Source organism: Hordeum vulgare, chromosome 4H (assembly GCF_904849725.1).
Source record: "Hordeum vulgare subsp. vulgare chromosome 4H, MorexV3_pseudomolecules_assembly, whole genome shotgun sequence".
In the NCBI taxonomy this organism is placed as follows: Eukaryota; Viridiplantae; Streptophyta; class Magnoliopsida; order Poales; family Poaceae; genus Hordeum; species Hordeum vulgare.
In genome coordinates this window covers 538,448,155-538,475,663 of record NC_058521.1, presented here as the reverse complement: position 1 = coordinate 538,475,663, position 27,509 = coordinate 538,448,155, and the positions used below count along the sequence as shown (strand labels likewise).

Genomic DNA, 27,509 nt, shown 5'->3' with positions numbered 1-27,509 from the left:
TCTCGGTGAGCTCGGCATATCAGGCTCTATGCTGCTCCCCCGTCATCCCTTGGCTCACACCGTTATGGAAGGTACCCCTACCCATTAAGATCAAGATCTTTGTATGGCAATTACTTCGTAATCGGCTCCCTTCATGGTCGGAGGTCCGTAAACGACACGGCCCTCAAGAAGACATGTGCCCCTTATGCTCAGTTCCGGAGACAGCGGCCCACATCATCTTCACACGTACGGCCCATATGAGAATTCATATGCGAGGCTCTTGGGCATAACTGGAAGGCCCAAGAACTCGCGGAGTTCCTCCAAACTAGGACCATCCAACCTGGACGACGTTGTCACTTATTTTGGTTGATTTTTGCCATAATGTCGTGGACCCTTTGAACAACTCGCAATAAGATGGTGATTGAGAAGATCTTCCCATGGCATGCGTCTGACTCCTCCAAACTCCTCGCTTTTATGCAGCACTGACATCCACTCTCTAGGCAGTGAGACAGGGATCGTCTGGATGGCCTGCTGGATGCGCTTCATGCTATGGCACGTCGGCTGGTTACCTAGGAGGGATGATGTGCCCCTACCACCAGGTGGCTTTTTTCTTATTTCTTTTTTTTTTTCCTTTGGGTCAGATTGTACTGGTGCCCAGGCGGTATTATGCGAGTGAACCTGTGTATGGATTGTATGAAGTCTATCTCGAGAGGGTTTAAAGGTGTGAATCAGTTTGCACATATAAACTGTAATTTTTTTTAGGGTAACATATAAATTGTATTTGAAGGGTCTGGTTAAGTGACGCTGTTAGCTCGGGAATCTTTGCTAGAAACCTTCTCTCAGGCTGTTTGTAACAGAGGGAAGGGAAGGCAGGCAGCAAAACGGCACGGGCGTTACGGCAAGAACGCCGCGAAGACGGTACGCTACGCGCAACAGTGAAACAGACGGTTTACGCATTCTCTCCTCTTCTCTTTCGGTTGTTGCGCGCACGACTTCCTTCCTCGAGAACGAGAAGGGGGAGCCCGCCCCAGCTGCCTGCGTCGCCACCACCGCCACATCCTCCTCCCCCTCCCCCTCCCCCTCCCCTGCTGCCGCTCCCGCTTCCGCTTCGGTCGCCTTCGCACTCGCAGCGGGGAGGGAGGGAGGGAGGCTCCGGTCGGGGCCTCTGCCTGCCTCTGGAAGCCCAAGGTATTGATGATCTCGTCTCGTCGCCATGGTTTCCGCGGCGCGGATCCTTGCTTTCGTTGGGTGGGGACCGTTTATTTGGATTGAGCGATTCGTCAGGGTTGGTTTAGGTACTAGGTCGAGGTAAATGCGTCCCCCCGAAGGGGAGATCTTTGCATGCGAGAGAATAGAATACGATGCGGCAGAAGTATGGAATTTCGACGTGCGATCGTCGCATTTACCGGTCTGTTGACCTGCTTGTTCCGTTTCAGTTCTTCCCCCCATGATTACAAGGAGAACCTGCAAAAGCTGTGCTTTCTGCTAGAAGAAAAATAGGCTGTTGATTCGCTGGTCACATTTATTCTGCCTAAATTTCCCAACGAAGTTGCTTTGTGTTGATGTGTTCCCAAATTCCGCGTTAGCGAGGAAATCTTTTGCTCCAATAGTCTGGTTAGTAATTCACTAATTTACTGCCAGCTGCATGATTAGATGATTTCCATCGAAAAGGTGTCAGACTGTCAGCCACCTTTGAGCTTGGCCAGCGTAGGTTTCTCTTGTCTCCGTAGGGGTTTGGGTTGGCAGCTTGTGCTTTTTTGTCCTCGCAGTTCCTAGCTGGAAATAGTGGGGGTGGAACTGTTGGATCTATGACAGCTTGGCTAGAAAAAGCTGGTCCTCTTGCTGTTAATGATCAGTAATTGGGTGCTGAACGTTTGATGGGAAGTGGGATCCTGGAGATTTTTATTTACTTGGGAACATAGGGAGGGGCCTTGGAGGGTAGCTTAAGAAGAAGATACATATAATCATAACGTATGGACTTTTTTGGTTGTCACTTCTGCTCTTGTATTTGTATAGTATATACTGTCATCAATATCTTTGGATTTATTCAGTATCAGGCAAGACAGGGTTGGTTGGTTTTTGGAACTGTTGGATCGATCAACTCTTTTGTTCTACTGTTAGACATGGACAGTTGAACCTGTGAAGTCTTGATTGCCCTTCTCTTATAGTATCAAAGAAATAGGTGTTCTGTCATACTCTGTCTGTTCCATTTCCATTATTTTAGTCGTCAAGAGCTTGTCAATACCTTTATGATCGTCCTTTTTTCTTCGTTTTTAGAAAGAAAAAATTCACTAGTGCAGTTGGTACAATAACAGTTGGTGAAGAAATAAATGATAGTGCAAGCTAGTTGCGAGTATGGGGGCTTTATTGTTCTTTATGCTCAATTAATATGTGAGTTGTGGATATTGACATTATTGATGCCAGAATGACCTTATCGTCTTGCACTTTCAGGCCTATTATTTTTCTCGGTAACTGGATTTGGATACACTCTTCAATAATTGTGTGAAAGGAACTTCTCGGTATCTTCTTCTGGGAGGTATGCTACCCTGCCACTCATGTGACGGCCTTTTTATCTAAGTTGTGCAGCTTGTGCTTAAGATTTGTTTTCTTTAATCTTTTAGTTTGGCTTCAACACTTCAACCCCGCACAACTCTGATATTCAATTCAATCTTGTAGGAATGATTTTCATTTGCCTTGTTATGATACTGTTTGCTCCCTACAACAGCAGAATAGTAATTGCCACAGTATGTCTTTTTTTAAGTGAATAACTAGAATAAGGTGAACATGTTTTTGCGTGCAAAAGAATTTGGTGCCAGTGAGTGCTTTGGATCAACTTGCACACATACTATTTAGATGACCATAGCTGTAATTTAAGATGTTGCACACTGCCTTGTTCTAGTCTAGAGTTTGCAATGTTCACAGATAAGATTCAGGTCAGGTATCTCAAATTTGTGTGGTTATTTAAGTGATTGAAACTGGTACGATTCTGTGATGCTAGTTTTTTTTTTTTTAGAATTACCAGTTTTTCTCTAGTTTTCGTTGACTCTTTGGATGTGATTATGCAAATTCTAAGTAATAACACATGCTCGTTATGACAGCAGTCTAGATATTCTCCAATCCACAAGGAATAAGACTTAGCTGAGACAAGCACTATTTCAGCTACTGGAAGGTCTCAATGTCCAGAGTTTTGGAAAGAAGAAATTCATTTGGTACCACCACTCCTACGAGCTCAGCTTCAGCTTCAGATTCTTCAAAAAAGAATGAGAAGACGGTATCACGCTATCTAAGACCTTCTACAGGCTCATGCCATGATTTATGCAAGCATGGACACAGGAATCCTTCTGAGGAAAAGCTTCTGCTTCTCGGAGGGAGAAGAAAGAGGCTTCCAACTCATCAAAATAATTTGACGCTGCATGGATCAGTTATCTTAGATACTCCCAACGATGTCAGGAACAGAAGAAATCTTTCACTAGTCAAGTCGAGTATATCATTGGGTGAAGCTGACCGTGTTGTTCACAAGATTAAATCCGCAAATTTGAGAGGCGCTGCATCATCAGAAACATTGGTTTCCCGTATTGCTTCATCAGCTGATCATAAAAATGTGAACTCTGATGGCAGAAAGAAACATCCAATGGTTGCCCAGAGGACTCTGGCCAATCCAAGGCATTCCAGCGGAGTACCTAATTTTGATAAAAAAGCAGCAATACCTGTCAAGGGTTCAAAGTTGCCAGAGAAGACAGTGCAGGAAAAAGCTAGAACTGTGGAGAAAGCCACTACTGTCAAGCAACCACTGGTTAAGAGACCGGCTTCACTTCCTACTAAACTCAACTCGATTAAACAAGTTTCTCTGCCATCTGAGGCTTCTAATAATCTTGTACCTTCAAAATATAAAAGTAATCTGAAGGGAAAACTTACTTCTTCACCAGCAATTATTACTGGCAAGCGCACAAGCAATGCTGGTAAAACTGGAAGAAGTTCTATGAGGTCCAGCAATGCAAGTGTCAGTGGCAAGGAACGGTCAGATGTGCCCAGAACACCATTCCTGATTGAAGACGAGTTTGTTGCATCTGTTGAATTACAAGACGATGTGCAAGATTCATGTGTTACAAGCTATAATGTGGAGTCAACAGTAGTGGAGCTGTTTCCAGATGCCACAGAATATGGAGACATTTCTCAAACAGCACCAGAAGAAGAAAGCAGAATCAGTTCAGACGATGACTTGGACATGTCCATAACATCATCCTCTGTCCAATCTGAGTTGACTCCTGTTGAAACAGACGAAGATGATGTGCAAGGTTCATCTATTACAGGCCATCTCGTGGAGTCAGCGCTAGCAGAACAATCTTCACATGCCACAGCGCTAGCAGACGATATAGAAGAATCTCGACCAGCACCAAAAGAAACAAGTGGATTCAGTTTAGAGGATGATGTGGTGGAAAGTAATGAAGTGAGTGAACCATTAGTCTCTGAACTCCCTGTTGCTGCTGAATTTCAGCGATCATTTGATAATCAGAAACTCGAGACTATGCTCGGTAAACCTGATCTAGAGCATATGCAACCAGAGAAGAATTCCACTGGTGGTACAGACGATGCAGCTCTCTGCCAGCTACCTAAACAATTAACAGCTGTGCAAAATGCAGATGTATGTGATTCTGCATTAACTGAAAGTTGCTCGGGAAAGGAAGCTGGTGGAGTGAAAGTCAATGCTAGTGTGGAGTCTGTAATCACTGAAAGTAAGGAGGACATGGGAGCTCATGAAGACCTTCAAGGACCTCCAGAACTGCAGGTAGTTGATGAAAAATATGCTGATGATCTTGAGTATTGCCTTGATTGCACTACAGGAAATGTAGCTGAAAATGTCGAGGCTGCTGAAATTGAAAATGTTGGGAATATTAACAGTACATCTCATTGCCAATCAGTTTTAGAAACTTCATCAGATTGTCAACTTCCGGAGCAATCAAAGTCTGCGCCAATTGATTCTACTCTACAAACTGATGAGTTAGCAAGCGTCCATAACAATGGCACCTTTGAACAGGCTGAACTGAAATCAATGATTGTTGCTCAACAATTAGAAGAACTATCAGATGATGAGAATTATGAAGAATATGATTACGAGTTAATTGAACTAGATGAATTTGATGCAGAAGACGAAGGAGAAACAATCAACCCAAATGATGAATCTTCAAAGGCCAAAGGCCAGAGGCCGAAAAGGATCTCAGTGCTAAACCCAGATGATGCTAGTACCTCACCTTACAAATTAAAGTTTAAAAGGGGTAAAATTGTGGAACTCACCCCAGACAGTAATGGCCCGAGAAGACTCATATTTAGAAGAAGAGCTGCCAATGAAGTTGCAAATGGTGAAGGTCAGCTGGTGAGAAGGATTTTTAAGAGGAATACCAGAAATAATGGTGTTCCTACCGAGCCTGACTTGGAATCTCCTTCAGTGAAACTGAGGCATCAAGATACACAAGACAAGAAGGATGCGCAGGGGCTGTTTAACAATGTAATAGAAGAAACTGCAAGCAAGCTTGTGGAGTCTAGGAAAAGCAAGGTAAAAGCATTGGTTGGTGCTTTTGAAACGGTGATACTTCTCCAGGACGGCAATCCCACTACGCCACAGGCAGGTAACTCACCGTATTTAGTTCAAGATGAAGATGAAAAGGCACGGGATGAGCCATTGTAGATTATGCACATCTTATGGAATCGCCAAATTTTCAGTAATGTTCTGGAATCTTTTTTCCTTTTTCCTCCGCAACTGGATTTGGTGAAGAGTATTTTTGTATAGTTTGTGCGTTGCATCTCTTTTAGCGAGAAGTAACATTCGCTCGAAGGTCTTTGGATTATTACAGTACATAGCCAAGGTGCTTCATGCAGATGGTGGTTTGAAGTTTGATTCAAAATGTAAATCGATTGAGACACAAAAAAGATGAAACCAAGTGTGCTTTTGTTGGCTTGGATTTGTGAGGTTTTATACTATAATACAAGAGTGTTGGTTTGAAATTTGTTTACAAGAATGCTGCTCTTAATCTTGGGTTTGATTTTGCTATCCTGGTGGGTGTATTTGTATGTTATAGACCTTTAGGAGATGCATGGGAACTCCTAAACGCGTTCCGTTGCAACGACTATTTTCTTACGGTGCCTACTTCATCTCGAACATGTATGCACAGATAACTCCTTGGTACCTTTCATTATCCACACCCTTCAAACTTGTTTATGTTGCTCCTGTCCTGATACAATGCCATTGCATGTTGGATGCAACTCTACACTCTTATCACTCATCAAACCAAACACGTTTTATAATACAATACATCGCTGTTGTGAGACTATATCGCATTCAAGTCGCGCCGTTCATTTTGTTTGAATTTTTGTAGAATGGGAATATCTCAAAAGCAGCATCCACGGGCGGACTTTCCTGTCGATCGTATCTTCTTCGCCTTCTCTCTGATCTTTTTCTCATCCTCGTATTTTCTTTCTCCTGCCATTGACCTTGCTCCTCCAGCAATTTTGTTGATCCTTGTCATTTCCTGATTGTATTCTGCCAGTTGCTTCGCTCTCTTTCTGTCCAACGCAACCTGCAAGTTAGCAAGTTCTCAGTTCCTTCAGCCCCATCATCATTTCGTAAATAATCGTATCTTGGATCATGATAATGATTTTGTTTTGCAGATAAGGATTATACCCCATCTCCCCTCAAATAAAAATAATTAATAATAACAATGAGAAACACAGTGTGCCCTATTCTTCCAAAGAAAAAGAGAAACACACTGCTCTTCTATAGTAAATTATGCTTTCGAATCAACAAAAACCTCTTTCTGTTCTTTTTGGCGCTTGGCCTTCACCTTCTTCTCAGTTTCCCACTCGGCTATGGTCTCCATCATCTTTTCATACCTAAATTCAGCGGTTATGTTAGCTGTAGCTGCATCAAATAATCAGCAAAAACTAAAATATTTGTACTCACTCCTCCCTGACTCTTGCAAGCTTTTCCTTCTCCCATACATCAGCCTTTGTTTGTGTGCCGGCAATAGCAGTTACTCCTGCTGCGCCATCGTCGTTCCGCCTAGATTGATATGATGTTGCTGGCCTGACAGCGGTTGGTACCCTTTGAACTGCCTGCTCCTGCTCAAACCTCTTGCTTCCTTTCTTCTCTGGTGATTTTCTGGAGGAACCCGGTGCCTTTTTCGCACCCACAGAAGAATCATGCATCTTTGGTGGAAGTGGCAATGGCACCTTCTGATCTGATCCCGTGCCTCCGGGCTTCCTCTGTTCTGGTTTCAGCGGCCTCCTTACGGATACGTTGGCTGAAACGACAATGTGATTTGACATTGTTATAGGAGGTTTTACTACGGTGGAAGTAACAAAGGATGGTGTGAAGTGCGCAATTGATAAGAATACCTGGTCCCTCGTCAGCATCTTGTGCAGACTCTTTGGCACTGAACCATCTTGAGATCTTGCTGCCTCCTGTAGGCTTTCTCACGCTCTCATCTCTCTTGGTTGGCGGCTGAACAGGGCTAGCCTTCTGCTTCTCTTCTTGTGCTGCGATTGCGTATGTCGCCGCGGCAATTGTGGCTGCGAATATAGCGTTGTATTCGTCGCTGCTATCCATTTGCGCTGGAAGGTGGCAATGCCAGTCAGGTTGTGTGTACCTTTTTTTTTTTGGTTCATCGTGATGGATTTGTTTCTTCTAACAAAAATTCAGTTCGGCACTAAGTCAACTAGGAAAAACCAATAGCTGGTTTCTGACATTAATCTGTTTGAATAATATTTCCTTGCTCACAACATCTGAATATCTGATGGTTCCATAATTTATGTTTTACAGTGTGGATTAACTGATTTCATCATAGTGCGGCGGGACAGGAATCTAACTGAAATCTAACAAAATAATAATATTCTTGCACATTTGTATGTTTGGAATCTGAAAGAGCAATTCTTGATCACATACCTCTTCCAAGAGCTGGGTTCTCTTGTGGCAGTATTATTGAATCTTTCCTACTACCTTTGTCCCTCTTGTCTACTCCAGAAAACTGAACCCTGCAAAAAGGAAGATCTAATGAGTGCAAGTAAACTAAAACAAAAATGGAGGAACCAACTAGTATTTTGGCATGGAGGACTCTGAAACCCCTGAAATGACCAAGACAAGAACAGAAGGCTAAAACTATCGTTCCGAGATGAAATCAAACTTAAGCACGGAGAAGAAGCTCACAGTTAATAATCAGCCAAACGGAAAAGAGAAAAGATCAAAATCTTTCAGCAAGTCCAGCTCTAGACGCGGTTCTTTACCTCAGCGCCTTCGAGTCGCCGTCCATGGCGCGCAACGTATTTGTAGAGAAGGAACAGCTCCAAGGGGCGCCAAGCCTTGCATTTATTTAACTATGGCTTGCTTGTATTTAGAGGTGGTGAGGATGAGAGGGGGGGAGGAGATGGGCAGAGGAGGGCAAGGAAACTGTTGTCTTGGAGGCCGGCAAAGAGCATGTATTGGGGTCTTCGAGATGGGATTGCTTTACCTTCATGGAGGCCTTCAAGAATCTAACCCCTTTTGGGTTTGCGCTGCCCTCCAGCTCCAAGAATCCTCCCTTCTGCTTTCGGCTCAAGTCAAATATGACAGCTAGCCTAGGAATAACAGCTCTCCTTAATGCAAATTAGCACCTTCTTATGCCATCTACCTGCCTAATTATTCAGGAATCTTGTGCTCGGTATATAGCTAATTGGCTACTTTCTTTGGATAACAATGGAATCTAATTTGCTGATGAGCTACACGTGTCAGTTCGACGTCGAGCCTGTTTCGCAACTTTCATTTTTTTAAGTTGTTTTATCGTGAGTGCTGGATCTGTTCCACAATGGTTGCTTGATGCTAGATTTGCCACTTTGCGTTTTCTTTTAGTGCGGTAGGTAGGATCCTGGCTAGAGAGGGAAAAAGTTGATGATGTGCTACGGGTTCTGTCCGAAGAAGGGGCTCCGATTTCCAACTTCCAAGATTTTTGTTCTCGCAAAAGAGCCACCAGGTTACAAAATGCAGAGCAACCTCTCATCACTTTTGCACCAGACGATGCACGCATACGACCAATTGACCAAAAGAAAAGCAACAAGCCACGAGATTTAATGGACCCTTGCAAGTCCTTGTGATATTTTTATAGCTTTTTTAAGTATCTTACAGTCGGACCCCTCAAATCCGGCCTCTCAAACACCCACGGGACACGTTCACAGACACTGACCGGCCACAACTTAAATAATACAGTCTATATCCAAACATCTCAAATCTCATATATTAAATCCATACATCCCATGCAACCACTACGTCAACACACACAACTACTTCGTCACTGCTAAACATGCCATCGGACTACCAAAATTTGGCATGTTTGACTATGATGGAGATCATCCACGGTTGTCCTTGTCCTTCCCGGCGCCCTTGCCGTCCTTGTCGCGGAAGTATCGAAGACGCAGTACGGATCCAGCCTGATCTGCTCGTCGTCGGAGTTGTCCTCGCCGCCGCTCACCTCCTTCTCCTTCGATGACAGACCGACCATTTCACGGACCGCCCAACTCTGCTCACGGGCGAGGGCGCGCGTGTTTCGCCACTACAGTTTCTTCAAAATGTGGACGCGGATGGCTTCCTCATCTACAGTCGCCCGCGCCGCCGCATCAGCCGCCTCCGCATCCGCCATTTCCTTCGTGAGATAGGCCTCGGCGATCCTTATCCTCTCCTTCCCACGACGGGCAGCCCGTTCCCGATGGGACTCGAAGTCCGCGGCATCGGTCGATGAATCCGCCCGCCTGGACATGGATGATCCCGCCCGAGAGGAACCGAGCATCCTTTGAGCGGATGTTATGGAGTCGTGGTGGAAAAATCCTCCCGTCGACCGGACATTGTCCTCGCGCGAACGACGGAGTGCAATGCGAACCGCCATTGCCTCATCCACTCAGCATGGGACGAACCCCAGTCGGCGGATCCGGACTGGTCGGAGTCGGATTCGCCGGAGGCCATGTCGGAGAAGGCCTGAGATCGCCGAAGGTGAGCTTGGATGTCGGATGGGAGTGGAGGGGAGGGGAGTGAAGTGGCTAGGGTTTGGTTCGGCCAATGGATGAGGACGAATATATGTGGGTCGATACGGGCCAGTGTGGGCCAGGCGAGCGTGCCTGGGCGCGCTCTGGCTCCCCCATATCCGCCCCATATTTGGGCTGCAACTGGGGGGGGGGGGTGCTCGTCAGCCGAGGGTTTGAGGCCGGTTTGAGAGGCCCGTCCAGATTAATTTTTGTTGACCGGACAGTGACCAGGCGGCCTACCCACACGTTTGAGAAGGGTTTGAGGCGTCCGATTGTAGATGCTCTTAGAGTAACTCCAATGCGCCGACCCAAACAAACATGCGTTTTTTCCGCTTTTCATCCGTTTTGGTCGGCCAGGCGGACGTGCGCATCTGCATTTTCATATCGGTCGGTTTGAGCGTCCAACGAAAGGCGGACCCAAATTTGCCCGCATAGAAATAACACGTCGCATAATTAAACATTAGTGGTCGGTCAATCGCGTGCCAAAGTCCACTTAAACCTAATTAAACATTAATTAAAACATAAAAAAGTCTGCCCGCACGCTACCCTAGACGTCGTCAGCCTTGCCCTTGCCCTTGACATCGCCATCGCCGCCGGAGAGGTCGATGAAGACGGGAGCCGGGCCAGCCCACCCGAACGCCGCTTGGTTCGCTGTTAGGGCAGCCTCCTCCGGCGTCTGCTCGGGCGCCGGCATTGCGTCTCGCCGGGCACACTCCTCCTCCTCCTCAAGCAGCAGTACCTCCGTGTCGCGGCGCGTATGCTGCTCCGAAAGCATCTGTTCGCTCGCCGTCGGCCTGCTCCTCAGCGAGCCAGTGCGCCTTCCTCCTCTGGCGTTGCGGCGTGGTAGACCAGAGGCGCGCTCGCCCACTCGCGGAGCTCGCCGGTCCACGTGTAGGACTCCTCCGGGCAGGTGGGTGGAGGCGTCGAGCGCTTCTGCGTCGGCATGAGCTCCGGCTCTGCCTTGGGCTTGACGATGGGCAGCGGCGGCGATGACGGAGGCGGGACGAAGAGCAGGGCATGGACGGAGTCCCCTACAGCCGACAAGGTGAGCGCTTGCTCCATCCCATACCATTGGGCCTCCTCCTCGATCCTGCTCGCCTCCAGCGCCTGCTCCACGACGCGCTCGAGGGTGGCTTGGTACGCCACCTCTTCGTCCTCCTCGTGCGGCAGAACCTCAGGCGGCGACGGAGGAACGTCGTGGTCGATGTGGACGCCCCGGCGGCGCTCCTCCTCGTGCTCTAGGACGAACCGGCGCTCCTAGTTGGGGGAGTCGGACGAGTAGGCAGGCATCCGCTGCTGCTCCGGAGTGAGGGCCTCGCGACGCCAGCGAACCTTCCCGGCATGCGCCCACGCCGACCGTAGCACTGCCGGAATAGGGATCCGTTGTGGATCCAGATGCCAGCAGCGAGGCAGGTTGACATCCGGATATTGCACTGGCTGGCAGTATAGCCAGTGCCACTACGCCTGGTCGACTGGTATGTAGAGGCGCTTCCGCTCCGGTGGGGAGTTGCGTCTAGCAGGCGGCGACGGAGGAGCTCACCCCGGCGAGCCACGGGAAGAGCTCGCACCGACGGGAAGCTTCCGACTGCCCTTGCATTCAAAAACCCCATGGTGGTTTGGGCTTGCTAGGATTCCTGGTCGCCGACGAGGGAGCATCGCATGGCCAGATGTGGACGTGGCCAACCTAGGAAGAACTGCCCCTAAGGTTTGCGAGGAACGTACCAAGATCACACAAAAGAGGCCACCATCATACTAGAGGCGATGGCATCACATGAATTGTGGATTTGGCATGCTTTCTTTGGAATGTCAAGTTCTCACAACGACATCAACGTGCTTCAACAATCTCTGATGTTTAGGAGGCTTTGCAATGGGAAATCACCTTCGTGCAACTACACCGGGAATGATCGAGACTACAACATGGCATACTATTTTGCCGATGACATATATCCTCAATGGGCTGCATTTGTGAAAACCATATCCGAATCACATGGCAGCAAACAAATGCACTTTGCAACAATGCAGGAATCAGCTAAGAAGGATGTGGAGAGGGATTTTGGAGTGCTGCAAGCGCATTGGGTAATTATTTGTGGGGATGCAATGATGTGGAAACAACAAACTTTATGGCAGGTGATGACATGTTGTGTTATTTTGCACAATATGATCGTCGAGGATGAGGGTGATGGTGTATCCCAAACCAATGATTTTGAAGCACCTGGAGAACAAGTTGAAATCCTTAAAGATCAAGATGCAATGCAAGTTATGAATTTTCTGCACATGCATGAGAATCCGAGATCATCATGTGCACATGCAACTACTCAATGATGTGGTGGACCATATGTGGACCCATAATGGAAATCAAAGAGCACATGATTGATTGTGCACTTCAAATAAAATTGATGTAAACACTATTTATGTTCGGTACCAACATTTATTTTACGTGCGACATTTATTATCGGATGGTCGACGTGCATGTCTTTGTATGGATTTAAGAGTCCGGATATGAAGTATGTGGATGCACGAAGCAAAATATGAGGGGCCATCCAGATGTCCCCGCGCGCGTGCCCGGCCGCGTCCGCGGGCGTATAGGGGGCCGGATTTTCCAGTCCGGCTGTAGATGCTCTTACAACACACTCTCCATGTTGTCAACCGGCATCAACAACAACAACAACAACCACAAGAGTCAAGATTTCAACAAAGTAAAGTTTACACTACTTTTTCCCGTTCAGTATTTTGTAAACTGCTCTCAAATCATTGAACCAAACAACACCAAATTTGTCAGACAACGGTTTTTGACATTTTTCATATCCAACCTGTTTGTCTTCCAAAACTACTCTCCATTGAAACTGCAATAGCTCGAAATGATAAAACCACTCTCAAATCTAATCCTCCACAGATCAAATCCTCAAATCAGCTAACCAGATCAAAATACTCATAGTAAGGAACAATCTCACCAACTTTGGTGCCAATCCAGTCACGTTTGAACCTTCAGTCACCAATTTGAACACCGCCTAATCAAGTGCGGCAGATCTGGAAAGGACCCCCTCTTCTTGTTCTTTCACTATCTCATAGGTTGTGTTCCTCTCTTGTGTGCTCTTTCCCACTTTCACAATGGTACCCACCACCAACTATATGTAGTGGCTAGGGTTTTTCTCCTTGCTCCCTTCACGAGGAAGCACTCACAACCGTTGGATGCAAATCAAATCAATGACTCATGTATGTTGGACTTATGTAGGCTGATGTTGAGGTTCCAACACAACTCCATGCGGAGAGGCTTGGCCCAACACCATGACATCCAAGCAACATATTTTCCACCAAAAATAAGGGTTTTTCAAGGAATTATTCAAATCTCCTGATTTCAAAGCTCTTGGTGAAACCAGACAAAAATAGGCAAGCGAACGCGGTACAATGCCGAAAACTCTATCTCTTTGGTGCAAAAACACTAAGTAAAACACGATGCAAAATGCACAGAATAACCACCTGAATATATTTTATGAAATTATGGTAAAAACCCGCATGTAGTTTTACAAGAGAGGAGGGGACACAAAAAGAAGCAAGAGAGAACACAGTAGTGATACGTCCCAAACGTATCTATAATTTCTGTTTGTTCCATGATCTTTTGGGTGACATTGTTATACGTTTTGATAAATTTTTATATCTTTTTACACATATTTGGACTAACCTACTAACTCAATGCACCCAGTGCGAGTTTCTGTCTACTGATATCTTTTTTGCCATGGACTTTACCCCAATTTAGAGATCCCCAAAAATCCCGAGAAAAATATGTAAAAATCAGTGTGACGGAAGCTTCACGAGGCAACAAGGTGGGCCAGAGGGGAGCCAGGGCCTGCCCAGGCAGCCTCCCTGCACGGCCCCCTCCGGGCCGCGCCACCAGGTCGCCTGGGTGGGGCCCACCTCATCTGGTGCCCTCCTTCGGGCTATATTTACCTCTCTGGTAGAAAACCCTATCAGAAGATCCAGAATCACGAATTTCTCCACCGCTCCGCCACCGCAGCGCTTCCGAGACCGGGAGCGTTGGAAGACCTCTTCCCGGCACCCTGCCGGAGGGAGGATTGACCTCCGGGAGCTTCTCCACCACCATGGACGCTTCCCGGACATGCCGTGAGTAGTCCTCCTTGGACCATGAGTCCATGACCAGTAGCTATGTGATGTCTTCTCTCCAATCTTGTGCTTCAATGCTTAGCCCTTGTGAGCTGCCCTACATGATCAAGGCATCTATGTAATTTTCCTACTATTGCTATGCTTGGTTTGCTGGGAACCGATGGATTATGAGATTATGTTCAGATTGTGATGAGTTATATATTTGGTTCTCCTTTTATATTATGTTCTTGAGTAATTCATGCATGTTCTCTGTTGCTTTTTATTGCTTTGGCCGAGTAGTAGATTGTAACTCCAAGAGGGAGCGTTATGCATGATTGTGGGTTCATGCCCCCTGATGTCTAGCTCGAGTGAAAGAAACATGAGACTAGGGGATGTGTTGTTGCCACCGGGGAGAAAACAACGGTGCTTGTGACCATGGTTGCAAGGATTGTTTACCTTACGCAAAGTTCGTTAATGCAGTTGTCCGTTGCTTTGAGTTTACACATTGGGTGGGGCTCGCAACTTAATACCAGCAAGATGTTCTGGATAGATATCTCAAGGTGGATGATTAGAGAGTAGATGTTGATGAATAAACGGTCTACTTGTCTTGGCGTACTGCCCATTCCTTTTGAGCCTCTAACTTTCTTGTAGCATGATTAGCATTGCGGTGCGGAATTTTTGTCCAAAAGGACCACCTATCCAGCGTAATTGTTAAAAGAGACCATCTCAAGATAAAATTGTCAAAAAAGATCACCCCATCCGTGGCGGCAGGTGCGCCAGCCGACGCGTGGCACCTGCCGCCACACCGGCAGGCGGCAGCACCTGCTGCCACGGTGCCAAGCGGCAGCCTGCGTATAACAGGAATCCAGCACCAACGACGGAAACGGTGCACTTCAGAGGCCCTGCCGCCTCATGGCGTGGCGGCAGGACTGTTCGTGCCCCCGTGTTGTCGTTGGCTTATCAGGTTCAGAGAGCTGTTTAAGCTAAAGGTTTCGTCAGTAGCTGCACATTGCATGCTAATCGAATGGTTTGGGGGTGAGATCTTGGAGAAGTTCAGCATCGTTGTTAGCACAGGGATATCTGAAGAGCCCACTAGACTACACATGAAGTGATGTAAAGCTGCACTCATACTCGGTGTCCTTTACCATTTTCAAAACACTCATTCTCGCACTAATCAGGCTGGTAGCCATCGACCTAAATCAGGAACAGTCCTGCCGCCATGCCGTGAGGTGGCAGGGTCCCCCTGCAGAGGACCGTTCCGTTGCAGGCACTGGCCGGGCTGCCGCCTAACGACGTGGCGGCAGGTGCCACGCGTCGGCTGGCGTACCTGCCGCCACGGCTGGGGTGGTCTTTTCTGACAATTTCCTTCTGAGATGGTCTTTTTTGATAATTACATTGGGTAGGTGGTCTTTTTGGACAAAAAATCTGCGGTGCGTTTATAATTCTGTCAATTTCCCAGCTGTAAGTTGTTTACCTGGCATAGTTGTTTATTGTCTTTTGGGAGAGAGACATCACAACTAAACATCATGTGACTCAGGTCCATATTTCCACCATTGTTTACACCTCCATCATTTACTGCTTTTATTTACTTTTCCGTTGCAATCACTATCACTATTCCCGCTTGTGTTTTGATCCTTTGCAAACTACAAGTCCGGAGAGACTGACAACCTCTCTGAACTCGTTGGGACAAAAGTTATTTGTTGTGTGTGTAGGTCCACGTCTTCTCCTAGCGCCAAAGCAGCGGACACCTACTTGTTGATCCTCGGAGTCCTCCTGGTTTGATAAACCTTACAGTCCCCGTGTAAGGGAAAGCTGCTGCTGACTACATCTCCACCTTCCACTTGGGGTAACCAACGAGGGGCAAGAAGTATATCCATCAACTCATCATCAAGCAAATTTCTGGCGCCGTTGTCGGGGACTCCAGTCTTCAAGATAGGTGAGTTGCACAGTATCTTTTACCTTTGCTTTTAGTCTTGTTAGTTTGCTTTCTAGTTTTTTCTTTAGAGTCTTATACCAAAAACCACAAAAAATAGTTTCTTTGTTCTTGCTTGTTGCTGCTACTATGGGTTCCACTGAGAACACCAAGTTGTGTAACTTCACTAGTCACAATAACAATGATTTTATCTGCACTCCTATTGCTGCTCCCGCCACTGAGACGACCTCCTATGAGATTAAACTTGCTTTACTGAACCTTGTTATGAAAGATCAATTCTCCGGTGTTGGAGATGATGCTGCTTTGCACTTGAATAATTTTGTTGAGATTTGTGATATGCAAAAGTATAAAGAAGTAGATGGTGATATTGTTAAACTTAAGCTTTCTTCCTTTCTCCTTGAGAGGAGGAGCTAAAGTGTGGCTTCAATCTTTGCCTAGGAATAACATAGATTCTTGGGATAAGTGCAAATATGCTTTTATTGGGAAGTATTACCCGCCTGCTAAGATTATCCAGTTAAGAAGTAACATTATGAATTTTAGGCAACTGGATAATGAACATGTTGCCCAAGCTTGGGAATGTATGAAATCTCTTGTTAAGAATTGCCCTACACATGGTTTGACTACTTGGATGGTTATCCAAACTTTCTATGCAAGATTGAATTTTACCTCGCGGAATCTGTTGGACTCGGCCACGGGAGGAACCTTTATGACAACTACACTTGGTGCTGCCATGAAACTATTGGACGAGATGATGACAAATTATTATCAATGGCACGCCGAGAGAGCTCCAATAGGTAGGAAGGTAAACTATGTTGAGGAGATCTCCTCCCTTAATGATGAAGTTGACATGATCACGACTTTACATACTAAGCAAGCTCCTATTGATCCTCATGATGTTCCTTTAAATTCTTTGGTTGCTCAAGAAAGAGAGCAAGTTGATGTTAATTTTATCTCTAGGAACAACTTTAATAAATAATGCTTATATGAGTAATTTTGGTAGCAATCCTAGACCGTTTCCATCCAACAACTATGGGAACGACAACACTTATCCTAGCACCAAAAACTCCACTTCTGAATTAGAGAGCATGCTTAAAGACTTTATCACTTCTCAAAAATCCTTCAACAAGAGTGTAGAAGAGAAATTAGAAAAATTAGACAGTCTCTCTTTGAAGGTAGACAACATAGCTCATGATATAGAGATGCTTAAAATTAGAACTTCCCCCCTTGAGGAAAGGAAAACCACACCATGAATGCTATCCAAGTACAAATTAATGATAACATAAGAATGCTAGCCAAACTTAAGGATAGATGGGCTAGAGAAAATGAAGAGTAAGATAGGATTAAGAGCCTTCCTACACACACTACCCTTGCTACTATACAAGTTGTTGAGGATCTCAAAACTATTAGCACCCATCACATCCCCAGTCCCAATGGACCTATTAATGGTGATGCTAATACCTCAACTTTAGGACAAGAAGGTCCTTTGAACTTAGAGACTACCAAAAGAATGAGCTTAGATGACATCACCACCACCTTAATTAATGGTAGTAATCTGGATTTTGATAATTGTAGTCTTTCCAAAGTTATCACCTTTTTGCAAAGAATGGCTAAAGAACCCCACACTAGTACACTCAATATTGCCTTCACCGAGCATATTACCAATGCTCTTATCAAAGCTAGGGAGGAGAAGCTCAAGCTATAGACTTCTATTCCTAGAAAACTAGAAGATGGTTGGGATCATATGGTCAAGATTAAATTGAATAATTTCTCTTGCTTTGCTTTATGTGATATTGGAGCTAGTGCCTCCGTTATGCCCAAAATAATGTATGATATGCTTGATTTGAAACCTTTTGATCAATGTTCTTTTGGTGTTCGTCTTGTTGATTATTCCATAAAGAAACCTTTAGGGAGATTTGATGATGTTCTTATTGTTATCAATGATAATTATGTTCCCGTTGATTTTCTTATTATGGACATTGAGTGTGATCCCTCATGTCCAATTATTTTGGGACGTCCTTTTCTCCGCACCGTTGGTGCTATCATTGACATGAAATAAGGGACCATTATATTACAATTTCCCCTTAAAAAGGGAATGCAACACTTCCATCGAAAGAAGATTAAGTTACCTTATGAGTCCGTTATTCGGGCAAGTTATTCTTTTGGAGTTGATAATACTTGATCTTTTTACATCATGCCTAGCTCAAAGGCATAAAAGAAAGCGTTTGTTGGGAGGCAACCAAATTTATTTTTACTTTAAGTTTTAGTGGTCTTGATGCTTGTTACTATTGTAGAAACATCATTGTATCTTTGTTTTCAAGCTTTGTTCCAAGTTTTAGCCTCCGATTGCAAGAAAGTTCAAAAGTTGTGACATGTTGTCCAGAAACAGATTATGTCTGCTTGACGGAAAAATTCTCCAAAAATCATCAGTTCATCTTTTTTATCTGAATTTTTTCGAGAGTATGCTATATATAATTTTATTTCTGGCATCTGTTCTGAGTTTTTTTATTTGAGTTGCAGAAGTGCCCCAAAAAAATATTTACTACCTGCTGGTCTGTTTTTCACAGATTCTGCCACGTTTTGCGTTTTCATTGTTTTGCAAATCTTAAGCTTGTTTTTTCTTTGCAAAAACCTTTTGTCAATCTTTAGAAACAGTAGATATTCATGAAAATCTTTATTTCCAGTAGAGAATAAATGATTTTATTATGGGGACTAACCACTCTAATCAGCTTATGATGAGTTTCGTATGAAGGGAGTTTTCAAGTATGCGATGAAGATGATGAAAGAAGATCCAGGAGTGTCAAGCGCTCAAGCTTGGGGATGCCCCTATGCACCCACAAGAAATATTCAAGGATACTCAAGCGTCTAAGCTTGGGGATGCCCCCGTGCATCCCCTTCTCCATCAACAATCATCAGTCCGCCCTTCTCCATGATATATTTTTATCACTTCATATGTTATGTGCTATGCTTGGAGCGTCCCGCTCTTTACTTTTTAGTTTGTTTTAGTTTTGATTGCTGTTCATAACAAGTCGGAACCTAGCCTTCTTTGTTTGGGATAGAAACACGCTCCACTCCACCCTAGAACACAACATAGGTTTTCATGCTTATCCTTTTTGTGTGTTCTTTATCTTTTCATAGCTGTTGTCATGCTTAGCTCTTAGTTCTCATGCTTTATCTTTTTAAGAGATTTTATTTAGGTTTCTTTTGGAACTCTCTTGAGTTATCATGCTTATATTGTTTAGAGAGTTGGCTTGTTGCACTGAGTTGTGTGTCTTGCATGAGTAGGTAATTGAGGTTGTTATTTAAGTATAGTGGTAACTTGTAATAGTTTTGAGATATTGATTTGAGTAATGTTTGGACTATTTGTGTCAAGAGCTTGAGCCTATTAGTTATAGGTGTCGTATTTTGGGAAATTCGTGTGTATTTTCAAAAACAAAAAATATTAGTTGAGAACTCTAGCTACTAGATGGATCGCTAACCTCTGGAGGGGTTGGAATATATAGAGTACCCTCACGTTACCATGGGTCGAGGATGCGCAAGGATAACCAAACCCCCAAACACTCCTCCTCGGGGTACTTGTCTTTTTGTGAATCTCCTAACTAGATAGAGAGTTACCGATAATAAGTGCATGAGTTCTTCAGACTAATGCGAGTATTCGATTGTTGGCACTTCCACCATCCATATTTTGCTAGCCTCTTCGGTACCGTGCATTGCCCTTTCTCATCTTGAGAGTTGGTGCAAACTTCGCCGGTGCATCCAAACCCTTGGCATGATATGCTCTGTCATCATAAGCCTCGTTATATCTTTCCTTAAAACAGCCACCATACCTTCCTATTAAGGCATTTCCATAGCCTTTCTGAGATACATTGCCATGCAACATCCACCATCTCATGACTTGATCTTCATGTCATACATGCTTTTGCTTGATCGAGGAGCCGCATGCTAGTTGGGCCTTTCCCTTATTATCGCTACATGACGTGCTAGTTTCATTGCATATCCTGCTACACTGGCAGAGGCATACATTTGCATACATCATGATAGTTTTCATTTGTCTTTATGTTGAGTACTTCTTATAAAGTGTGAATATCTTCTTTTTGTTCTTGTAAAATATAGAGTGTTGCTCTTAAGTGAGGAAAATATCCCAAAGAGGACAAATTAAAATATCCCAAAAGAGGACACATGGAAAGATCCCAAAGAGGACAAATGAGTGATAAGCAGAAAGAGCCAAAGAGGCCACACACAAAAAAGAGAGAGAAGGGGGCAACACTACTATTCCTTTTGAAATATCCACACTTGTACTCCATTGTTATATTTGTACTCCATAGAGATTATCATTCATATATAACTACGTGGGGACCTTTACACTATAGAACTTGGTTGTATATTCCAATGATGAGCCTCCTCAAATGAGCTCTAGGTCTTCATGAGCAAGCAAGTTGGATGCACCCCCACTAGTTCCATTGGAGTGCTTACCTTAGCTCATATGTGCATCCCTTGCATGGCAATCCCTACTCCTCACATCATATCTATCATTTGGCTTTCTCTCACCTATGATTGTCCTCATTCATGTGAGCCTTTCACACCTTTTTTGTCTTCCTTCCCCATTATTCTCTTTGCCATCCTAAGTGCCAACATATCTTGCTTGCGCTCATCCATTGCATGAGTGCAAAGTCAAAAGGGAGAGGGTCATTTTGACTTGTGCCTAACTAGTGGTCTGGGGATGAGTCAAAATAAGATTCGAAGGAGGCCAAGTGTGAAGTTTTAGTATATTAAGTTCTCAATTGAAAAAAAAATTATGCTCTAAACCCATCTCCCACTTCTTGCACGAAAACACCATTTGGAGACATTCGAGTCACGGACAGCGAGAGCTCTTGCACCTTTATGTTCTTACTTTGCTAATTTCAATACTAGATATAGACTCTTGCTTGTTATTGTCTTGACTTGAATTGCATATCTTACTTGATTTACTTTGAAGTTCTTATATGTGTGTTAGCATGTCACCACAGAAATTATTTGTGTTATCATTTACCTACTCGAGGACGAGCAGGAATTAAGCTTGGGGATGTTGATACATCCCAAACATATCTATAATTTCTGTTTGTTCCATGATCTTTTGGGTGACATTGTTATATGTTTTGCTAAACTTTTATATCTTTTTACACATATTTGGACTAACCTACTAACTCAGTGCACCCAGTGCCAGTTTCTGTCTGCTGATGTCTTTTTTGCCAGGGACTTTACCCCAATTTAGAGAGCCCCAAAAATCCTCAGAAAAATATATAAAAATCAGCGTGACGGAAGCTTCACGAGGCAACAAGGTGGGCCAGAGGGGAGCCAGGGCCTGCCCATGCAGCCTCCCTACGCGTCCCCCCTCCTGGCCGCGCCACCAGGTCGCTTGGGTGGGGCCAACCTCATCTGGAGCGTTAGGAGACCTCTTCCCGGCACCATGTCACAGGGAGGATATTAACCTTCGGGAGCTTCTCCACCGCCATGGACGCTTCCCGGACATGCCGTGAGTAGTCCTCCTTGGACCATGGGTCCATGACCAGTAGCTATGTGATGTCTTCTCTCCAATCTTGTGCTTCAATGCTTAGCCCTTGTGAGCTGCCCTACATGATCAAGGCATCTATGTAATTTTCCTGATATTGCTATGCTTGGTTTTCTCGGATCCGATGGATTATGAGATTATGTTCAGATTGTGATGAGTTATATATTTGGTTCTCCTTTTATATTATGTTCTTGATAATTCATGCATGTTCTCCGTTGCTTTTTATTGCTTTGGCTGAGTAGTTGATTGTAACTCCAAGAGGGAGCGTTATGCATGATTGTGGGTTCATGCCCCCTGATGTCTAGCTTGAGTGACATAAACATGAGACTAGGGGATGTCCTGTTGCCACTAGGGACAAAACAATGGTGCTTGTGACCACGGTTGCAAGGATTGTTTACCTTACGCAAAGTTCGTTAATGCAGTTGTCTGTTGCTTTGAGTTTACACTTTGGGTGGGGCTTGCAACTTAATACCAGCGAGATGTTCTGGATAGATATCTCAAGGTGGATGACTAGAGAGTAGATGCTGATGAATAAACGGTCTACTTGTCTTGGCGTACTGCTCATTACTTTTGAGCCTCTAACTTTCTTGTAGCATGATTAGCATTGCGGTGCGTTTATAATTCTGTCAATTGCCCAACTGTAATTTGTTTACCCGACATAGTTGTTTATCATCTTTTGGGAGAGAGACATCACTAGTGAACATCATGTGACTCAGGTCCATATTTCCACCATTGTTTACACCTCCATCATTTACTGCTTTTATTTACTTTTCCGTTGCAATCATATCACTATTCCCGCTTGTGTTTTGATCCTTTGCAAACTACAAAGCCGGAGAGATTGAAAACCTCTCTGAACTCATTGGGAGCAAAGTTATTTGTTGTGTGTGTGCAGGTCCACGTCTTCTGCTAGCGCCAGAGCAGTGGACACCTACTTGTTGATCCTCGGCGTCCTCCTGGTTTGACAAACCTTACAGTCCCCGTGTAAGGGAAATTTGCTGCTGACTACATCCCCACCTTCCACTTGGGGTAAACAACAAGGGGCGAGAAGTATATCCATAAACTCGTCATCAACTAGTCACGACAATCATTGAGGTAGGTGATCCACACATTTTCATTGCTATTTCAATCCAACGACCTATGAAAGGATTCGTCGCGATAGGAAGTCATCATTTCGTTGTTTGTGTAACCACGTATACAGAGAAAGAGGAACATCAACGCGATGCGATGATGAGATTTATGTTTTCTCAAACCACATGTGGCTTTGCCATACACTTCAAGACCTGTGTCAGAGCATATTTCTCCATATGTGGTTTTGGTAATTGATGACAATCCCTATGGACTATGTTGGGGAACGTTGCACGGGAAACAAAAAATTTCCTACGCACACGAAGAACTATCATGGTGATGATCATCTACGAGAGGGAGATCGGATCCACATACCCTTGTAGATCGGATCCACATACCCTTGTAGATCGCTAAGCGGGAAGCGTTAAGAAACGCGGTTGATGTAGTGGAACGTCTTCACGATCCAAATCGCCGTCCCACGATTCGTCCCGATCTAGCATCGAACGAACAACACCTCCACGTTCAGCACACATACAACTCAATGATGATCTCTGCTTTCTTGATCCAGCAAGAGAGACAAAGAGGTAGATGAATTCTCCGGCAGCACGAAGGCGTGGCGGTGATGATGGTGGAGCTACTTCGGCAGGGCTTTGCCATGCCGTAGCGATCTAGCTACGAGGTGTGATGAAGTAGTGGAGGGAGAGAGGGTTGCACAAAGACTTGAGTTGCAAAAACCCTAAAGCCCTACACTATATATAGGAGGAACCAAGGGGTGGTTGGCTTGCCTCCTACTCCAAGGAGGAGCTTTGGCCGAGGCAAGGAGGGAGGAGTCCTCCTCCAATTCGGTTTGGTGGAGGACTCCTTCCTATCTTGTCCACCTCCTTCTTTTTTTCCTTTTCCTTCTTTATTATTGTCGTGGCCAAAATAGCCTTATTGGGCTGGCCTCACCAGCCCACTAAGGGCTGGTGCGCCACCCATGGGCCTATTTGGTTCTCTCCCGGGTGGGTGGCCCCTCCCGGTAAAACCCGAGAACCCATTCGTCACTCCCGGTACTTTACAGGTAATGCCCGAAATCTTTCGAGAAGCCAAATGCAATAATCATATATATCAATCTTTGTTTCCAGACCATTTTGGATACACTCGCGATGTCCGGTATCTCATCCGAGACTCCGAAAAATATTCGCTTACCAGCATCAATAATTCAATTATACTAAAAACGTCACCGAACCTTAAGTGTGCAAACCCTGCGGGTTCGAGAACTATGCACACATGACTGAGACACTCTCCGGTCAATATCCAATAGTGGGACCTAGACGTCCATATTGGATCCTACATATTCTACGAAGATCTTATCGGTTGAACCTCTATGTCAATGATTCACACAATCCCGTATATCATTCCCTTTGTCCTTCGGTATGTTACTTGCCCGAGATTCGATCGTCGGTATCTCCTTACCTATTTCAATCTCGTTATCGGCAAATATCTTTACTCGTTCCGTAATACAAGATCTTGTGGCTAACTCTTTAGTCACATTGCTTGCAAGGCTTGTTTGTGATGTTGTATTACCGAGTGGGCCCCGAGATACCTCTCCGTCACACGGAGTGACAAATCCCAGTCTTGATCCATGCTAACTCAACGAACACCTTGAGATATGCATGTAGAGTACCTTTATAGTCACGGAGTAACGTTGCGATGTTTGATACACACAAGGCATTCCTCCGGTGTCAGTGAGTTACATGATCTCATGGTCATAGGAATGTATACTTTACATGCAGAAAACAATAGCAACAAAATGGCACGATCACATGCTACGTTTATAGTTAGTTCTTGTCTATGGCTAGGAAACCTTAACCATCCTTGACACAGGCTAGTCAACTAGAGGCTCACTAGGGACATTGTTTTGTCTATATATCCACACATGCATTTATGTTTTCATTCATTACAATTATAGCATGGATAACAAACAATTATCTTGAAACAGGAAATATAATAATAACTATTTTATTATTGCCTCTAGGGCATATTTCCAATAGTCTCCCACTTGCACTAGAGTAAATAATCTAGCTTCAAATATCTATGTGATTTACAATGTAATGAATCTAACACCCATACAATTCTGGTGTTGATCATGCTTTGCTCGTGGAAGAGGTTTAGTCAGCAGATCTGCAACATTCAGATCCTTGTGCACTTTGCAAATATTTATGTCCTCCTCCTTTATGTAATCGCGGATGGCATTGAAACATCGCTTTATGTGTCTGGTCCTCTTGTGAAACCTTGGTTCCTAGGCTAGAGCAATGGCATCAGTGTTGTCACAGAACAGATTGATTGGGGCCAGTGCACTTGGCACTACTCCAAAATCTGACATGAACTGCTTCATCCAGACACCCTCCTTAGCCGCCTCTGAGGCAGGTATGTACTTTGTTTCACATGTAGAATCAGCTACGACGCTTTGCTTGGAATTGCACCAGCTTACCGCACCCCCGTTAAGAATAAATATGTATCCGGTTTGAGACTTAGAGTCATCCGGATCAGCGTCAAAGCTTGCATCGACGTAACCCTTTACGACGAGCTCTTCGTCACCTCCATAAATGAGAAACATTTCCTTAGTCCTTTTCAGGTACTTCAGAATATTCTTGACCGCCGCGCAGTGTTCCACTCCTAGATCACTTTGAAACCTGCCTGCCATACTTATGGCTAGGCTGACATCCGGTCTTGTGCACAACATTGCATACATGATAGACCCTATGGCTGAAGCATAGGGGACGACACTCATCTTTTCTCTATCTTCTCCAGTTACTGGACATTGAGTCTTACTCAACTTTATACCTTGTAACACAGGCAAGAACCCCTTCTTGGATTGTTCCATTTTGAACTTCTTCAAAACTTTATCAAGGTATGTGCTTTGCGAAAGAGCTATTAGGCGCCTTGACCTATCTCTATATATCTTTATGCCCAATATGTAAGCAGCTTCTCCTAGGTCCTTCATTGAAAAACTTTTACTCAAGTAATCCTTTACGCTTTCCAGAAACTCTACATTGTTTCCAATCAGCAATATGTCATCCACATATAATATTAGAAACGCTACAAATCTCCCACTCACTTTCTTGTAAATACAAGATTCTCCAAAAACTTGTATAAACCCAAATGCCTTGATCACCTCATCAAATTGCTGATTCCAACTCCGAGATGCTTGCGCCAGTACATAAATGGATCGCTGGAGCTTGCACACTTTGTCAGCATTCTCTGGATCGACAAAACCTTCAGGTTGCATCATATACAACTCTTCCTTAAGAAACCCATTAAGGACCGCTGATTAGACATCCATCTGCAGATTTCAAAATCGAAAAATGCAGCTATTGCTAACATGATTCGGACGGACATAAGCATCGCTACGGGTGAGAATGTCTCATCGTAGTCAACTCCTTGAACTTGTGAAAAACCCTTTGCCACAAGTCGAGCTTTATAAACGGCCACATTACCGTTCGCGTCCGTCTTCTTCTTAAAGATCCATTTTTTCTGAATAGCCTTGGGACCTTCAGGTAATACTTCCAAAGTCCATACTTTGTTTTCACATAGATCCTATCTCGGATTTCATGTCTTCCAACCATTTGTTGTAATCTGGGCCCACCATTGCTTCTCCATAATTCGCAGGCTCATAGTTGTCCAACAACATGATTGACAAGACATGATCCCTGTACCATTCCGGAGCAGCACGTGCTCTTGTCGACCTGCGAGGTCCGACAGTAAATTGATGTGAAGCTTCATGATCATCATCATTAGTTTCCTCTTCAACTGGTGTTGCCTCTATAGAAATTTCTTTCTGCCCTACGCCACCATCTTATTGAAGCATAGGTTCCGCAACCTCATCAAGTTCTATCTTCCTCCCACTCAATTATTTCGAGAGAAATTCTTTCTCAAGAAAAGCTTCATTCTTAGCGACAAACACTTTGCCCTCAGATCTGAGATAGAAGTTATACCCAACTGTCTCTTTTTGGTAACCTATTAAGACACACCTTTCCGCTTTGGGTTCCACCTTTTCAGGCTGAAGCTTTTTGACATAAGCATCGCATCCCCAAATTTAAGAAACGACAACTTTGGCTTGTTGCCATACCATAGCTCATATGGTGTCGTCTCAACGGAAATTGATGGTGCCCTATTTAAAGTGAATGCAGTTGTCTCCAATGCATAGCCCCAAAATGATAATGGAAAATCGGTAAGAGACATCATAAAACACACCATATCTAATAAAGTACGATTACGATGTTCGGATACACCATTACGCTGTGGTGTTCCAGGTGGTGTCAACTGTGAAACAATTCCACATTGGCTTAAGTGAGCACCAAACTCGTAACTCGGATATTCACCTCCTCGATCAGATCGATGGAACTTGATCTTCTTGCTACTATGATTTTCAACTTCACTCTGAAATTGTTTGAACTTTTCAAACGTTTCGGACTTGTGCTTCATCAAGTAGATATAGCTATACCTACTCAAATCGTCACTGAAGGTGAGAAAATAACAGTATTCGTCGCGTGCCTCTATGCTCATTGGTCCACACACATGAGTATGTATGATCTCCAACAAGTCATTTGCACGCTCCATGGTTCCAGAGAACGGAGTCTTAGTCATCTTACCCATGAGACATGGTTCGCATGTGTCAAGTGATTCAAAATCAAGTGACTCCAAAAGTCCATCAACATGGAGTTTCTTCATGCGCTTAACACCAATATGACCTAAGCGGTAGTGCCACAAGAAAGTGGCGCTATCTTTGTTAACTCTACATCTTTTGGTCTCAATGTTATGGATATAAGTGTCATCACAATCGAGATTCAATATGAACAAACCCCTCAC

At 44.5% G+C, this 27,509-nt stretch overlaps 2 protein-coding genes across 6 annotated transcripts; one reads left to right on the top strand and one right to left on the bottom strand.

The window, feature by feature from the left end:
• Positions 1-928: 928 nt before the first annotated feature.
• Positions 929-5,979, top strand: LOC123449345. 2 transcript variants are annotated; one of them, XM_045126540.1, is made up of 3 exons: positions 929-1,167; positions 2,431-2,515; positions 3,078-5,979. In XM_045126540.1, exon 3 carries the CDS (start codon positions 3,155-3,157, stop codon positions 5,660-5,662), a length of 2,508 nt encoding a protein of 835 aa, XP_044982475.1. In that variant the 5' UTR covers positions 929-1,167; positions 2,431-2,515; positions 3,078-3,154; the 3' UTR covers positions 5,663-5,979. The 2 variants fall into 2 exon arrangements, with proteins under 2 accessions (XP_044982475.1, XP_044982474.1); XM_045126539.1 differs by having other exon boundaries at positions 931-1,167; positions 3,081-5,979.
• Positions 5,980-6,137: 158 nt separating this feature from the next.
• Positions 6,138-8,577, bottom strand: LOC123449346 (remorin 1.4-like). 4 transcript variants are annotated; one of them, XM_045126544.1, is made up of 6 exons: positions 8,478-8,577; positions 7,916-8,004; positions 7,369-7,584; positions 6,935-7,274; positions 6,783-6,864; positions 6,138-6,551 (listed from the first exon to the last, which is right to left on the bottom strand). In XM_045126544.1, exons 3-6 carry the CDS (start codon positions 7,577-7,579, stop codon positions 6,363-6,365), a joined length of 822 nt encoding a protein of 273 aa, XP_044982479.1. In that variant the 5' UTR covers positions 7,580-7,584; positions 7,916-8,004; positions 8,478-8,577; the 3' UTR covers positions 6,138-6,362. The 4 variants fall into 4 exon arrangements, with proteins under 4 accessions (XP_044982479.1, XP_044982477.1, XP_044982476.1 ...); XM_045126542.1 differs by having other exon boundaries at positions 6,816-6,864; positions 8,254-8,574; XM_045126541.1 differs by having other exon boundaries at positions 8,254-8,566.
• Between the last annotated feature and the right edge of the window lie 18,932 nt (positions 8,578-27,509).

Excerpts from the sequence above, each read along its gene's own strand:
- LOC123449345 (XM_045126540.1), top strand. The coding sequence starts at position 3,155 with ATGTCCAGAGTTTTGGAAAGAAGAAATTCATTTGGTACCACCACTCCT.
- LOC123449346 (XM_045126541.1), bottom strand. The coding sequence starts at position 8,279 with ATGGACGGCGACTCGAAGGCGCTGAG. Across the intron at positions 7,275-7,368 it reads AGATGCTGACGAGGGACCAG|CCAACGTATCCGTAAGGAGG; the intron begins GTATTCTTATCA and ends TTGTCGTTTCAG. Across the intron at positions 6,865-6,934 it reads CTTGCAAGAGTCAGGGAGGA|GTATGAAAAGATGATGGAGA; the intron begins GTGAGTACAAAT and ends CGCTGAATTTAG.